Below are 17226 nucleotides of genomic sequence, written 5' to 3'. Positions count from 1 at the left end.
AATAAGCTTTGCCAAATATACCAGAAATACCAGAATGCTACACTTTTTCAAACATGTTCGCATAAGGAGAGGGAAAAGAGAAGGAATGTTACATTTATTCTAATTTTTTACATAATTTTTTTACATTTACAGGTAACTTTTAAAACCATCGTTGAATCAAAATCTAATAAAAATTCATTTTATATTTAATTATAATTTTAAAAAACACTTAACCAATATAAAAAAATAAAAATAAGTGTAACATTTTTATTTTCTAAGCGCATATAACATCGCTGATAATAAGATAAGTAGATAACCATGTCCAGCAAGACATCCATAAACAAATACACCATAAAAAAAACTGGGGCGAAGTACAACGCCAGTTGCAACTGGTGGGTCTTTTAATAAATAAAATAATAATAAATAAATAATAAAAGAGATCTCTTGTCTGTTTGTCGCCGATATGCTAGCATTACATGCCAACAAAGTGGGTCTTATTAATTCTTAAAAGCAATTGTTAATTGGGTTTTTGACTCTACATTATACCAATATTAAAACTACAAGCTATCGTCTTATAGCATCTCAAGTAGAAATAGATAAAATAGCTATTGAAAAAATATAAATTTTTATTTTTTACATTATATTATTTTTAAAAAATATTGTTTTGTGTGAGAAATAGTGTGAAAGAAAGACGAGGAGAGAGTAAAAGAAAGAAAATGAAAGATAACAAATAATAAACAAAATTTATAGTGTGAATAATGAATAGGCTAATTAATCTATTTATTGTTTACATTATATATATATATATATATATATATATATATAAAGGTTAAATTATTTATTCTACTGGAGACGAAAAGCACCCATAATAGTCAAATTTGACTATTATTAGATATTTGGGTATTTTGGAGATGCTCTTATAAGAGCACTAGTAGCATTTTCCCAACCATTTTCTTTCAACTTAGGGAATAAAACTACTTTTTGATTTCCTATAAAAAAAACACTTCATAATAGATTTCCTTATTTTTCTCTATATAAATTAAATACTATTTTTTTTTTTACCATTGCAACCAATGAGAGAGGAGAGAGAATGATTTGTTCATAATTTAATAAAGCATTAAGTATTTACAGTATTTCAAAATGCACCCTTTGGTGTAGGTTAGGTATAGGGCTTTTGATGTGAGTTTGTTTTTGTGATTTTTTTGATATTTTTCGTAAATATAAAAAAAAAAAATAGCATATAAGACATCTGCTGTTAGTGCTTTTAGATACCAATTTTAATATTCAAATTTCTTATATATGTTTTATTATATATCCAATTACATCACCGATGATCTCTATAATATGATCATTATATTTTTTATCATTTAATTTATATTTTAATAATTTTTATAATAATTACAAATATATTTATTTAAACAAGCGAAATTTATAAATAAATAAAACAAACAAACAAAACGCTGCCCAATAGAGACATATAAATTGAAACCAAATGAAACGTGGGAAACAAGCCTGCAACCTCGTCATGATTTCTTTTGCGTCATCCGTGATTCACCAATTCAGCAGATGCCTTTGATATGTACACGCTTACGTGCCAGAATTGGATTAAATAAACTTGAGATTGGCCCTTCTTTTCTACGAAACAGCGGAGACTAGGAATATGGTCAGCCCGGACAAGGAATAACGTATATATGATGCTCCCGTTTGATTGTATAAGTGCTGACGGAGTGATAAGCAAATTAATATCGACAATCAAATATCAAATACGACCAGAACAGTAGAGGAGTCACGAAGTAGTTTCAGGGTTTTTTTTTTTTTTTTTTTTTTTTTTTTTTTTTTTAAGTTCAATCATTTCATATTTGTTTGAAATATGTTGAGATGTGGGGAAAAAATTATGATTGTATATAAATATAATATAATAAATCTAGTCGAAATTCATTAAATCAGATTTACTAGTAGTTCTAAATTATAAAGCATTTGTATGGATAAGTAATCAGAGTTTTTATTGAATTATTTATTTCAGATAATTTCTTTTTGAAATGAGAATTAAATATATATATATATAAAAAAAAAAAAAAAAACTAAATAGCATGTCTGATATATATATATATTTACCCTTTTTGATAATCTGAGACGCAAGGAACCAAGCATTGAGACTGACTCGTGGAACGCAAAAAATTCAGCTTACGTGGGTCTATGCGACTGCAAAGCCTTGAGAGATAGAAAGTCAATCCACATGTGTTTTGCAAATTGCTCTTTTCCAAACAGAAGCTTCACCATTTGTATTTCGTTTGGCAACAGTGTCGTTCATTCGTCTATATATACCCCCCTCATAGTCCATGTCTAGAAACACCCAAACAATCAGACAGGGCGAAGAATATCGACCGCCCGCCATCTGAAACGCTTATTAGCTATCTTTTTCCTGAGAGACAAACACAGAACAGAGCTTATTCTAAGCTTCAGAGTTCAGAAATGCCAAGGAAGGGAATGAGGAGCATCTGCTTTCACTCCAGAGCGCCGTCGTTCTCGGTCTCTCGCCACTCCTCACCAGCAAGACCCTCCTCCGTCTCAACCCCTAGCCGCACCTTCTCGGACTCCATGACCGAGCAGAGCATCGAGGCCGCAGCGGCGTTGGTCACGAAATGGGACCCGGAGAGCTCCACGTACGCCAAAGTCACGTCGCTCTTCTACGAGAGCAAAGCGGAGGCCATGGAGTTCATCAAGTGCGTGAACGACCTCCAGAAGGCCATGCACGCCTTGGTCTCAGGGAACTCCACGTCGGACAGGCTCGTCCACGCCCAGAACCTGATGCAGATCGCCATGAAGAGACTCCAGAAGGAGTTCTACCAAATCCTCTCCATGAACCGGGCCCATCTAGACCCGGAATCCGTCTCTGCCAGATCCTCACGCACCTCCGCGAGATCAAGCATTTCCGATTATGAGGACGACGAAGACGTGCGCACCGCCGGTGATGCCATCGACGAGGTCGAGGAGGAATCCTCCATTGCCATGGCGGACTTGAGATCCATAGCCGAATGCATGATCTCCGCCGGCTATGCCAAAGAGTGCTTGAGTATATACAAAATCATCAGAAAATCGATAGTTGACGAAGGCATTTACCGTCTCGGCGTGGAGAAACTGAGCTCCTCGCAGATCAACAAGATGAACTGGGAAACGCTGGAGATGAAAATCACGAGCTGGTTGAGCGCAGTGAAAATCTCCCTGAAAACGCTCTTACACGGGGAGAGAATTCTCTGCGACCACGTCTTCGCTAGCTCTGACTCCATCAGAGAGTCTTGCTTCGCCGAGATCTCCAAAGAAGGCGCTATTCTTCTGTTCGGATTCCCCGAAGCCGTTGCCAAAAGCAAATCTCCCAAATCTCCCGAGAAAATATTCCGCGTGCTCGACATGTACACCGCCATTTCGGAGAACTGGCCGGAGATCGAGTCCATCTTCGCGCTCGAATCCACCGCCACCGTCCGATCCCAAGCCCTCGCATCGCTGATCCGGATCACCGAGTCGGTGCGCGCAATGGTATCGGATTTCGAGTCAACGATCCAGAAGGACTCGCACTCCAAGTCGCTCGTCCGTGGCGGCGGGGTTCACCCGCTGACGCTCGACGCGATGAACTACCTCTCGAACCTCGCCGATTACAGCCACATCCTCGAAGATATTTTCGCCGAGTGGCCTCCGCCGCCGAGATCGTCGCTTCCGGAATCTTACTTCGATACTCCACAGTCCGATGACTCTGAGGCACCGGCGATTTCATTGCGCATGGCATGGCTAATCCTCGTGCTTCTGTGTAAGCTTGACGGCAAAGCCGAGCATTACAAAGACGTATCTCTCTCATACATATTCCTAACCAACAATCTTCAACACGTGGTCTCCAAGGTCCGTACCTCGAATCTGCAGTACCTTCTCGGCGACGAATGGATCACGCGGCACGAAGCGAAAGCGAGACAATTCGCGACGAATTACGAGCGGTTAGCGTGGGGCAAGGTGGTGGCGTCACTGCCGGAGAATCCAACGGCCGTGATTTCGCCGGCGGAAGCAAAGGAGATCTTCAGAAAATTCAATTCGAGCTTCGAGGACGCGTGTCAGAAGCAGAGAACGGTCGTCGTATCGGACCCGAAACTCCGAGACGAAATCAAGGTGTCCCTAGCGAGAAAGCTCGTGCCGGTTTACAGGGAATTTTACGAGACGCATAGGCTAACCGTGGGAGGAGAGAGGAATGTGGGGTCATATGTCAAATTTGCCCCTGAAGATGTGGGTAATCACCTATCGGACTTGTTCTTTGGGACAACTGAGTCGGTTAGTAGCCCTTCCTCTTCGTCGTCCTCGTCTCATCGGCGGCGTTCACTGTTTAGACCATAGAAACTTACACCGTTACACGGCGATTTTTTCGTTTTGGTTCGCCATTTTTTGCCGATTATTTGGAACTGTATATGTCGTTAGCCGCCTCTTTTTGTGTAATACAGTAATAGTATACGTTGCTTACAAAAGAAAATTAAAAATATACGTCAGTCGCGCGTTTTGAAACAGTACATGTGCTGATGACTGATGTGGATCAGGATCCATGGCAATTTTTAAGAAATTGCTGTGCAACAATTTTGATATGTAAGGTCAGCAACATGCCACGTCTATTTTCATATGTGGATCAGGATCCGTAGCATTTCCCTTTGTTTTTTAAACATCTCTTTCAAAGACAAGGCCTTAGTAATGTGGCATATTTCTGGCCTTACAAATGCAAATTGCTGCCACGGCAATGACTGATTTGCACGAGAGCGACTTTTTGAAGTCGTTTTGTACTTTGTATTTGATTGTACGTACATTTTCGTATAGAACCAATGTACATTCCTTTCGTACTATAAATTTATAATACGGCAGCTCTTCTTTAACGACCTAATAATAATAATGCTATTAAATGTTGTTTTGACATTTTGAGGAACCCATTTTAATATATTGATAACTTAATAAAGAAGCAAGCTTTAGAAGTCAATTGATTGTATTTGATATTTAACATCTCAATAACGTACTCTTAGAGATCATGAATGATGAAGGTCCTTCTTCAAAACTTGTTTACTAGTTATTGATGAACTTGAAACTAAAAGGGGAGCTAAACAAAATAACAAGCTGGTGATTCTCGTTGTCTCGGTTCTCATTTTCATTCAATTTGTAATATAATAAAAATGTTTGGTGCTACTTGTTATGTGCTTGAATATGTTATAAAAGATTGATCAACTTACTCTCAAGGTAGGGATTCTAACCCTACTTATAAAATGATTACTTCATTTTAATTTATATTCATTTTCCATTTGATAAAGCAAAACCATTGGTATTATTTATGTTTTTTGCCAACTCAAGATATCTTGAATGCTATGCAAATAGTTTATAATACAAATACATTTAAGAGATAAAAATTGAGATAATTTGTTTAAGAAAATACTCTCTTTATCCAATAAATTCGAAATTGACATTCTAGATTTTAGTACTTGTTTTGTTGAAGGTTGAGGTCATCGCCAGCGGGATTACATCACAATGGAGCATCATTATTATTTTAACATATTTAGTACTACCATAAACTTTCAATTGCAAGAGTTTGACAATAAATTTGGTGAAGGGGCAATGAAACTCTTGACACTTAATATTTTAGCATTGATGATATATGATGTCTTGCAGAGAAGTGCCATCCTATCTATTGTCAATTTTTTTGAGCATTAAAAAATTAAATTTGAGATTTTAGTTGAAGCATTTTGAATTTGATGTGCTTCATAATCCGGAATTTAAAAAATTCTTACATTGCAGAATTATGTCGAAGATTAATAGAGACAAGATAATCAGAAACCTACCATCTTATTGATAGATTAATTCATCTTGTTTTGATTCTTCCGGTGTTTATAACCACAACCAAAACAAGCATTTTCGGCAATTAAAGTTGTTAAAAACAAGACTTCGTTTTTTACAAATAATTTAATTGTATATATATATATATATATATATATATATATATATATATATATATAATTGTGCCCCTCATGAGCAGGGCTTATCACGGGATACTGCTGAAAATTGAAAAAATAAGCGGAAGCGTAGCTCATATTCGTTTACCAATTACCAGACCAACCGGACGTGCGGTTCACATCATGGCCAATGGCCGTTTGTTGTGAGAAAGAAGGCACTACTTTTTTACTTTATTTTATTTTTTTAATAATATTGGTGCACCATTTGTCTATTACAAATATATATATTTTACTACCTAAGATATTAGTATTTAGTCGTCACTTGCAAGATTTCCAGCTGAATTTACGCTATAATCTGGATTAATGTCAAATTCAAGTTCTTAATGTCAATGACTTCCAAGTTTCATATTAAAAATTAGTCTTTACAGCTTGAGAAGATCTATTTTATCGTCTAAATTCACACATTTAATTGTATGTTCAATTTTAAATAACGTGATACCATGTGTAACCGTTAGGAATGACAGACTGAAAGGTGGTTAAAAAATAAAAAATAAAAATAAAAAAAATCTTTTTATTTTAACCTTTAAATTTATTTTAAAAATATTTTAGGTTTTTTTTTTAGCCCAAATAAAATTTAAAACAGGCTGGCCTCCCTTAAAATTAGATTCTTAGTTTCTTTCTTAGTTGATATAAGCAACAAAACAAAATATAAACTATGATATAGACACTCTTAATTTAAGAGGCCTTGAAAGTCTTATAATGTTCTAGAAATTTATTATGTAAGCAATGCTCATTAAGGGTCTATTTGAGTGTGTGTTTGAGGAGTCTAAAAGTGCATTTAACATTAAAAAAGTCCGTTTGAAGAAAAAAATACTCGTTTGGTAAAAAAAAAAAGAATATTAAAATCACTTTTAAAGGTCTAAAAAGCTCAAAAATTGCCAAAACGCGCTTTTGACAAAAGCTTAAAAATGAAGCTTCTGAAAAAAAAAAAAAAAAAAAAAAAAATGTTTTTTTTGACTTAAAAACTCTACTTTTCAAACATACTCACAAAACTTTATTTATCAGCAAAACAAATAAATAAAAAGAAATGTTTCATTGCATTCTATGTATATCTGTGTTGAATTAGCATGCTCTATTCATTGTTAATTAAAAAGAAAAAGATAATAATAATAATAAATAAAACATGCCAATTCGTTTCTCATAAAGAAATAAATAAATCTTAAAATAAAAAGGAAAACAACGAAAAACCCAAGAAATGAGACAAGCCAGGCCTTTTATTCCCCCAGAGGCTGGCGGTGACTGGTGAGTCTGAAAACTGTAAAGATTATTATCATGTCGTGGTTTGAAAATATTTTATCGTTGAAACGAACCAACGGCACAAAATGGCAGGTCAAATAAAAACTGCTTGTACGGGTAAAAGGAGGATTCTCTTAAGTCTTAATCACCATAATTGGAAATTGAAACGGTCACGTCCATTAAAATTTTAAATTATTATTTTCAAACTTGACCTGCGTTTACATTTCAATTTCAAACCGTTAGTATATATGGCTATGAATCATTAAAAAAGATTTTTAAAAATTCAAACATCATATGACCTAATCTTGGCCACTCGACTTGAATCGCCATTTTTAACGCCGGGTCACAAACAACACTGTACGTGGATTTTCTAGACTTTGGTTTTGTTATTTCAACAATTTAAAATTTTTCTTTTTTTTAATTTCTTGCCTGGCTGGCCTATTTCTTGCTTCCTACAATAAGTTTCAATGAAAATGACTGAAATAATTGCCAAAAAGAGGACCAGTTGTGCCATCGCATTAACTCACCCAAAAAAAAAAGGAGGAACAATGAATTCCAAGACCTGTTAATAACAACAATTAAGAAGCCGGTTGGGATCCTTGAATTTTTTTTTCCGAATTTTATGAAAATTGTGATAGATAATGATAGTTGGGGTCGGGGAATCTAATTGCTTTCGGTAAGTGAGCCCCACACCTTAAATTACCCAAGTGCCCAATTTCGTGACATTTTGACAAAAAATGCTAAGAGATTTCCGTTCAAAGTAAATGGATATGGAACACTGACAAGACAAATGAGACAATTAAAAGATGTTTATAGAAAAAGTTAACCTCATTTTTTTACATTATCAAACAACTTTTTAAAATTTTCTTTAACAAAAAAGATTCAAAACTCATTTCACCTTTATATCACATCAATCATATAGCTTGGTTTGTTAAAGTTGAGTCGATGATTGGAAAACTTCATTTTCTCAATTCGCGTAGAAATTCAGTAATTATGGTCCTAATTGAACCAAAGAGACCCTAATTCACATCGGTGTCATAAAATTACTTAGCTTAAATACCATAATATTAGATACCATATGAACAGGTCCGGCAAAACCCTTGTATAGCTTCTTCAGTTTCTCGATAAAGAAAAATATGACCAACACTAGTGGTTCGAATGTATATACAAAGAATTTATGACAATAATTAGGAAGTAAGTGGGGTGGGATCCTTGAATTTTTCGCCCGAATTTTACGAAAATTGTGATAGGTAATGATTGTTGGGGTCGGGGAGCCTAATTGCCTTTGGCAAGTGAGCCCCGCAACTTAAATTGCCCAAGTGCCCAATTTCGTGACATTTTGACAAAAATTGCTAAGAGATCTCAGTTCAAAGTAAGTGGGTATGGAACACTGACAAGACAAATGAGACAATTAAAAGATGTTTATAGAAAAAGTTAACCTCATTTTTTTACTTAGCTTAAAAAGTTAACCATATGAATTACTTGGCTTAAATTACTTCGCTTAACCTCATTTTTTTAAATTATCAAACAACTTTTTAAAATTTTTTCTGTAAAAAAAAATTCAAAACTTATTTCATCTTTATATCACATCAATCATATAGCTTGATTTGTTAAAGTTGAGTCAATGATTGGAAAACTTCATTTTCTCGATTTCGATTCGCGTAAAAATTCAGTAATTATGGTCCTAATTGAACCAGAGAGACTCTAATTCACAGTGGTGTCATAGAATTACTTAGCTTAAATACCATAATATTAGGTACCATATGAACAGGTCCGGCAAAACTCTTGTATAGCTTCTTCAATTTCTCGATAAAGAGAAATATGACCAACAGTGGTTCGAATGTATATACAAAAAATTTATGACAATAATTAGGAAGTAAGTGGGGTGGGATCTTTGAATTTTTTTCCCGAATTTTATGAAAATTGCGATAGATAATGATAGTTGGGGTCAGGGAACCTAATTGCTTTTGGTAAGTGAGCCCCGCACCTTAAATTACCCAAGTGCCCAATTTCGTGACATTTTGACAAAAAATGCTAAGAGATCTCCGTTCAAAGTAAGTGGGTATGGAACACCGACAAGACAAATGAGACAATTAAAAGATGTTTATAGAAAAAGTTCACCTCATTTTTTTACATTATCAAACAACTTTTTAAAATTTTCTTTGACAAAAAAAAATTTAAAACTCGTTTCACATTTATATCACATTAATCATATAACTTGGTTTGTTAAAGTTGAGTCAATGATTGGAAAACTTCATTTTCTCAATTTCGATTCGCGTAGAAATTCAGTATCTATGGTCCTAATTGAACCAGAGAGACCCTAATTCACATCAGTGTCATAGAATTACTTAACTTAAATACCATAATATTAGGTATCATATGAACAAGTCCGGCAAAACCCTTATATAGCTTCTTCAATTTCTCGATAAAGAAAAATATGACCAACAGTGGTTCGAATGTATATACAAAGAATTTATGACAATAATTAAGAAGTAAATGGGGTGGGATCCTTGAATTTTTTGCCCGAATTTTATAAAAATTGCGATAAATAATGATAGTTGGGGTCGGGGAGCCTAATTGCTTTCGGTAAGTGAGCCCCGCACCTTAAATTGCCCAAGTGCCCAATTTCGTGACATTTTGACAAAAATTGCTAAGAGATCTCCGTTCAAAGTAAGTGAGTTTGGAACACTGACAAGACAAATGAGTCAATTAAAAGATGTTTATAGAAAAAGTTAACCTCATTTTTTTTACTTAGCTTAACCTCATTTTTTTACATTATCAAACAACTTTTTAAAATTTTCTGTGTCAAAAAAAATTCAAAACTTATTTCACCTTTATATTACATCAATCATATAGCTTGGTTTGTTAAAGTTGAGTCAATGATTGGAAAACTTCATTTTCTCGATTTCGATTTGCGTGGAAATTCAGTAATTATGGTCCTAATTGAACCAGAGAGACTCTAATTCACATTGGTGTCATACAATTACTTAGCTTAAATACCATAATATTAGGTACCATATGAATAGGTCCGGCAAAACCCTTGTATAGCTTCTTCAATTTCACGATAAAGAGAAATATGACCAACAGTGGTTCGAATGTATATACAAAAAATTTATGACAATAATTAGGAAGTAAGTGGGGTGGGATCCTTGACTTTTTTGCCCAAATTTTATGAAAATTGCGATAGATAATGATTGTTGAGGTCAGGGAGCTTAATTGCCTCAAGTAAGTGAGCCCCGCACCTTAAATTGCCCAAGTGTCCAATTTCGTGACATTTTGACAAAAATTGCTAAGTGATCTCCGTTCAAAGTAAGTGGGTATGAAACAATGACAAGACAAATGAGACAATTAAAAGAAGTTTATAGAAAAAGTTAACCTCATTTTTTTACATTATCAAACAACTTTTTAAAATTTTCTCTAACAAAAAATATTCAAAACTCATTTCACCTTTATATCACATGGTTTGTTAAAGTTTTTTCTTTCTTCTTTTTGTTCTCTTTTCAGAACAAAAAGATTAGCAAACAATTTAAAACACAAAATATTCAAAACTGTTTTATTTCACGTTAAAATATTTTTTCAAACAAAAAACCAAAAACAACATATTATTAGTAAACCTCCTCTATAATATAATCTCACACTTGCTATAATAGAAATCAGTCCATTTTTCACTCAGGAAGGCATTCATTAATACAAACATGAAGGTGAAAATTAAAGATATATGTAGAATTATTGGAGGCATCTATGCAACCGGCTTCTGATCTGCTGGTAGTGGAACACGCTGCCATCCTGTGCAGTGTTGGAGAACCTGCTTAAGATCATCGGTGGGAGGTTCCACTGTCCATGTCTGATAGTATTCACTAGGATGAAACATGCTACTTTCAGCAGCACCCTCTGTCATTAATCCTGCTTGTGTTCCACTTACGAATAAATCCCCTTCAGACCTCATGGACCCAGAAGCTGCCTTCTCTCTGTCGGCTGCCTAGAGTGGTTACAAATACAATCTCAACAGTCAGATGTTGAAAAATTCCAAGTACTTCAAGTAAAATAAACAGTTTACTCTGCAAAGAATCATATTCAGTGGTTCCACCACTCAAAACTTACTGATTCAGTACTTTTCATGGCATCTAGCTGTGCAGCATACTTTTCAACATTAAGAGTATCAGATGAAGTCGTGCTTCCCAACGTGTTTTGTAATCTCAACACAGGGATTCCAATATTTTAGTTGTTTTTATATGGCTTGGTTTAAAAAGCGGATTTAACAAAGTAGGCAGTTGAAAAATCCAACATCAACACAGTTGTAATTATATAATCCATACCCAATTATCTACTCAAGCAGGATATATATATATATATATTTTGTTTCTCAATGAATCTCTGCATTCCTTGAAACATGACTTTGAAGCCCATCATAAATGTCTCCTATGGTGTCCTGATTAAGATCTCCATTTCCAATGATTCTCAAGTATTTGTCTCACAATCTATTTCACTTCTTCTCTTGAATGATTTGCACGGTCATGAAATCAACTAGACAGTATCTCTGTGTTCTTTTCTTATAGGAGGGTGTTGGAGCCAAAATTCTTGAATGCTTGACACTTGACTTCAATTCCAAAGGCCATGAACTGTAAGAGTCTCTTTACTAATGCTTGTCAAAGGGTACTACAGGTCAAGATTCAAGAGTCTTTTTTGTAATGCTTGTAGAATAGTACTACTGGTCCTGCATTTTTTAGTGAGAAAGCACGTGGCAATTCTACTCCAATGCACATCGTTTGTAGGTGTCCAGTTATTGTTGATTCCCTTGCTATATGGCCTCTTCTATCAAATATTTCTCTCTATTTTTCAGTTTGACATGCAACAGGGGCCTCGTCATTGAGGTTCTAATGCTTTGATCTCTATTATTTTCTTGTTCTAAGGTTAGGGTGCTATACAGCTTCTAGAGACCTAGTCTTTCAATCTCAATGACTGATACATGGAAAGATAAATAAACTTTTAAAGGACATCCGTTTTCAAATGGAAATGGGAATCAAAAAGAGGGTAAAGTTTCTTAATTTATATAATTAAAGCTGTGTGCCTCTACAACACATTCAGAAGACAGTAGAAAGAAGAAAAGCTGAAGGATATAACAGATAACAACATGACAGAGACAACATAAATTGAAAATGCAAAAAGAAAAGCACCGCAAAATCATTTTTGACATGAAGAAACTGATACAAAGTGAAAGTATGTGATTATCTTAGTGTATCATACTTGGTTCTCACTCAAGGCTTTGTGTTCCTTTGTTTTTTATTTTTCCTCTTCAAATAAAAATATGGTCAAAGAGTTGCATTCACAACCAAACTTCCCTAATACATTTTTTTTTTCTTTCTATTTTTTGATGACGAGGAACCCTTCAAGGTGGGAAAGGGGAAAATTACAAGAAAGTTCCCTAATACATGTGTGTCTGAGTACATATAACTATGCATACAAACTTCAATTAAGCCCTCATACAATTAACACCAAAAAAATTCTATATGATTAGCAAACTTCATAAATGAATTCAGTTAAAAACAAAAGAAGTGGAAATACCTTCTCTGTAAGATATTTGAATGCCACCTTCTTCTGTCCTGCTTCATATATATTGCATTGGGAGTATATCTGATATCAAAATATAGATCAGAAGATCTTTAATTACCTAGAGTAGGAAAAGTCTTAAAATCTTCAGAATGTTCAAACCACCAAATAATAGAATTTGATATAAAAATTAGCACCTGTGATTCAACACTAGCACAAACAGCATAAATTCCCCAGTTTCTGGTATAATTATTGTACAGATGCACTTTCCCATATCTAACTCGAGGATGCCGCTGTCTGGTCCCATCAAAAAAACAATGGTGAATGGTCACTCGGATGCATCTATCACTGATATGAGAGGGGTCAGCTCCAATGAGAATCGTCTTGTCATGCTTTGAAAAGTGACACCTGAAGCCAATGTTTGAAGACATTAACTTTTTTTTCTTTCTTTTTTTAATTCTACAATAAGGGATTTTTTTTTTTTTTTTTTGGAATAATAGAATTGATCTCACCTAGAAATAGTAATATCTGTGCTTTCTCGGGTGATATCGATCAGTCCATCCTCATAGTCATGGAGGCTGCAGCGATCTATCCATATATGTTTTGAATTAGGTTTGATTTGAATACCATCCACATCAGAACCTCTACCACCTTCAAACTCCAGATTGCATATAATTACATGTTCACATTCCTTAAGCCTCAAACCCTTCCCTGAGAGTTTAATCCTCTGGCCCCGACCGTCAATGGTCTTATAAGACGACACTGTCAGGTAGGAAGAGAGATGAATGGTGCCCGAAACTTCGAAGACAATCCACCGAGGTTCCTTACTGCGACATCCTTCGCGAAGTGATCCCGGCCCATCATCTACAAATTGAATGAAACATATGTTAAGCGTATCAGAACACAAATCAAAAACAGACTGCGAAAAACCTCCTAAAAAAAGGTTTTCCACACACAAGATTTTGACGAGTCAATGACTGGCTACACCAATTCATATTATCTGTTGAAATAATAGGGAATGCCAACATTATCAATTAGGGAATGCCAAATTGAATTACAAAGTTAGGCTTGGCAACCCATAACCATGCTCAAAGACTCCTTAACCAAGAAAATATACTCGAAAATCTCAGACATTTCAATTGTTCTATCACAACTAAAGTATTCTAATGTTTTCAACAACCTAGTAAAATCAGAAATTTGCTAAAAACACGATATAGACAGACAAGCTAATCAGAACCATTTCATTATTTCCATGAGCAAATAAACAGCTCAAATAACCGCACAGATTTAGATCTTCATCCAATAGGCATTACCCAAGAGGGAAAAAAAAAAGCAAATTATAACAAATAATAAACCCAGTGAAAATTAACCCTCCCCACCGCAACCGCCCCCCCCCCCCCCGAAAAGCCTAATAATTAGCATGAATTCAGCTTTTCGAACCTAAAAATACAACCCCAACGCCAGAAATTGAAGTTCATATCACATAATAGAGGAATTAAGCTGACCTCCCAAGGTGGTGACGCGGTAAAGGGGACCGTGGAGACCCCCGATGGCGAGTCGGCCGAACCCCTCCGCTTGGCCGGCGAGGGCGCGGAGGCTGGAGTCGACGTGAGCATAAGGCAAGCAAACCATGTTGTTTTGGGTGTTGGGCTTGGTTGAGCTGGGGCCGCTGGGCATATGTGCAGCAGCGTGATCGGACGGACCATATTTAAAGGCTGGTGAAGCCGCGGCTTCATCCCTGCCGTTTCGATGTTGGTGGTGGCTGTGAAGGCACCCCATTTATTGCAGCACGTTTTTTAGATTGATGATTATGTTGGAACTGAAGCCCACAGCTCTTTCTGTCTCTGTAACGGAGATAACCACCGACGTTTCTTTCCGGAGCTGAAGGTTTTATTCGTTGCTTCGGACATGCAAAAATGTTGTCCCATCGGAGCCCTCCTATTCGTTGGTCTCTTCAGGAAATCTAGAGATTGCTTTAAACGAACTGTTACAACTGTTACACCTCTTACAAATACCGTTACTTCTTCATCTTTCTATTTCAATCGTGGCTTAATCACGTACAGAGCTTAAGGGTCAGGATCAAGGGCCGATCCAATCTTTAACTTGAGCTAATGCTGACCCGATTATTTAATTTGTCATTTACCTCAAAATATCTGGTTAAGAATGTCTGTTTGGTTTAACAATTTAATAAAAACGTGTGATTTTTTTTTTTAAAAAAAAAAGTAATTTCGAAAGGTTGTTAATAAAAACGTGATTTTTAAAATAATAGTTGTGCATTTTATTTTATTTTATTTTTTGAAAAATAGGAATACGTTCTCATTGATATAAAATTACGAGGATAGAGCGGAATACTCCATCCTAACAATATCAGTGATACAATCAGGAATAGTAAAAAACCACTGGGTGGTTACATTATTTTTTATGGCCATCTTCGATAGAGTATGCACCGCTTTATTTCCGTCTCGACAAATAAAAGTCATCCGCTGGTGGGAAAACGATTGAAGCTCGAACTTTATATCCTCCAAAAGGATTCCTGTTTGGCTCTGGTCTTCGTCTGATGAATTAATACCATCTACCACAATCTTCGAGTCACCTTCAAAATGGATCTTGTGGAAGCCCATTGTTTTGCAGAAATTAATCGCCATCAAAACTGCCCCAGCTTTAGCCAGTGTCGGATCAAGACTGCTCAAAAAAGTTTTGCACTGAGCAGCAACAACCAAACCCTTCTCATCTCATAACATGACACCATAACCCAACCTTTCCGTGTCCTTCTCGACAGAGGCATCCCAATTCAATTCCAACCAACCCGGGGAAGGAACACTCCACGTCGAACATGCAATCGTCTGTTTCCTGTTACTGTGTATAGCACTAGACTGCAGCAGGTCAGCATAAGTCGCAACAGCAAGTGTAGCACTCTGCGCCAGTGCATTAGGATTCAGAAATGTCCCCCCATGCACGACCTCATTACGCCTCAGCCACAAGTGTCGAGTAATGCCGGCAAATTGGATTGTTTCCTCTGTTTTACATTTTTTAAAGACCTCATCCACAATTGTAGAAAAACTTGTGCCAGAGCTTGAACTTTTTTGCAATTTGATGCTTCCCACACACAATAAATCCCTCGCTGAAGGGCATTCCCACAGAATGTGCAACGCCGTTTCCTCCTCTAATCCACAAATAGGGCATCGTGGATCATCAGTGATTTTCCTTCGTTGCAGGTTCTTCTTGGTTGGAAGTATTTCATGACAAGCCCGCCACAAGAAATTCTTTTCTACGTTCGGTACCCTCAATCCCCATATATTTCTCCAAACTGAGCAGTGCCCCTTAGGAGAAGAACTCTCATCCAACCCCTTAGTTTCTATTTCCCTCTTAATATAGTAAGTAGAATGAACAGAAAAAATACCATTCTTAGTACCTCTCCAGATACACACATCTTCTCTGTTAGAATGGCTGACTGGTAAAGAAAGAATGGACTGCACTTTCTCCTTTGAAAATAAAGTTTCCAGCAATTGGGTCTTCCACCAACGTGTATCTACATCAATTAGTTCACTGACCTTAGCTTCTGGATGCATCAAAAGGGTGGAGAAAGAATCTGAAATGTGGAAGGACGAGGAATCCATCTATCTTTCCAAATGCGAATTGTCAACCCATTCCCTATCTGCCAAATCAAACCCTTTTTTAATAGGGCTTGAGAACTGTGAATACTCCGCCACGCAAAAGATGGACGATGGCCAAGAGAGGAGTCCAAAAAATTATGCCCCTATAATATTTAGCTTCCATTATGCGGGCTGTAAAACTATTGGGCTGTTTCCACAGACGCCATGCTTGTTTTGCCAACAAAGCTTTGTTAAAACTTCATAGATCTCGGTATCCCATTCCACGGTCACGCTTAGAAAACTCCAAGCGGCTCCAAGTCATCCAATGTACCCTTGACTTGTCTTGATGCCCCCACCAAAATTGTTGCACTAGAGAATTCATCTCCAAACACAATGATTTAGGTAAGAGAAGAACATTCATGCTATAGGTTGGTATAGCTTGAATGACTGCTTTAAGCAAAATTTTCTTCCCTGCTTGAGATAGAAATTTGATCTTCCAATCCTGAAGCCTTTTTCAAACCTTATCTTTGAGTTTCTTGAAAGCCACCAGTCGAGATTTTCCCACCAAAGCCAGTAGGCCCAAATAAATGTCATAGCGTTGTGTGACTGGGATCCTTGCTGCCTCTACAATCTCCTCTTGGGTAGCTAGTGGGGTGTTTTTGCTGAAAAAACATTGCCGTTTTATTACAGTTCAGCCGTTGTCCTGAGGCTTCTTCATACTTTCTTAGTAAAGACGTCAAAAAATTCCATTGTATAAGAGAACTCCTGCAAAAAAGCAAACTGTCATCCGCAAAGAAAAGATGACTAATTCACGGCCCAAATTTTGATGTAGGAAACCCCCCCCCCCCCCC

At 36.3% G+C, this 17226-nt stretch overlaps 1 protein-coding gene and 1 pseudogene across 1 annotated transcript; one reads left to right on the top strand and one right to left on the bottom strand.

The window, feature by feature from the left end:
- The first annotated feature begins 2359 nt into the window (after positions 1-2359).
- LOC132161644 (exocyst complex component EXO70H1 pseudogene) lies at positions 2360-4752 on the top strand (annotated as a pseudogene).
- Positions 4753-10776: 6024 nt separating this feature from the next.
- On the bottom strand, positions 10777-14719 carry LOC132191983 (putative pectate lyase 4). Its single transcript, XM_059607152.2, has 5 exons — positions 14288-14719; positions 13295-13646; positions 12980-13190; positions 12798-12866; positions 10777-11214 (listed from the first exon to the last, which is right to left on the bottom strand). Exons 1-5 carry the CDS (start codon positions 14559-14561, stop codon positions 10975-10977), a joined length of 1146 nt encoding a protein of 381 aa, XP_059463135.2. The 5' UTR covers positions 14562-14719; the 3' UTR covers positions 10777-10974.
- Between the last annotated feature and the right edge of the window lie 2507 nt (positions 14720-17226).

Source organism: Corylus avellana, chromosome 10 (genome assembly GCF_965113065.1).
Source record: "Corylus avellana chromosome 10, dhCorAvel1.hap1.2, whole genome shotgun sequence".
In the NCBI taxonomy this organism is placed as follows: Eukaryota; Viridiplantae; Streptophyta; class Magnoliopsida; order Fagales; family Betulaceae; genus Corylus; species Corylus avellana.
The sequence above is the reverse complement of the archived record's forward strand: the minus strand, read 5'-3'. Positions and strand labels throughout refer to the sequence as shown.

Bases quoted from the DNA above. Each gene is read 5' to 3' on its own strand.
- LOC132191983 (XM_059607152.2), bottom strand. From the start codon at position 14,561: ATGGGGTGCCTTCACAGCCACCACCAACATCGAAACGGCAGGGATGAA. The intron at 13,647-14,287 runs GTCAGCTTAATT...TTCAATTTGTAG, and splicing joins CCGCGTCACCACCTTGGGAG to ATGATGGGCCGGGATCACTT. The intron at 12,867-12,979 runs GTGCTAATTTTT...TTTTGATATCAG, and splicing joins GTGCTAGTGTTGAATCACAG to ATATACTCCCAATGCAATAT.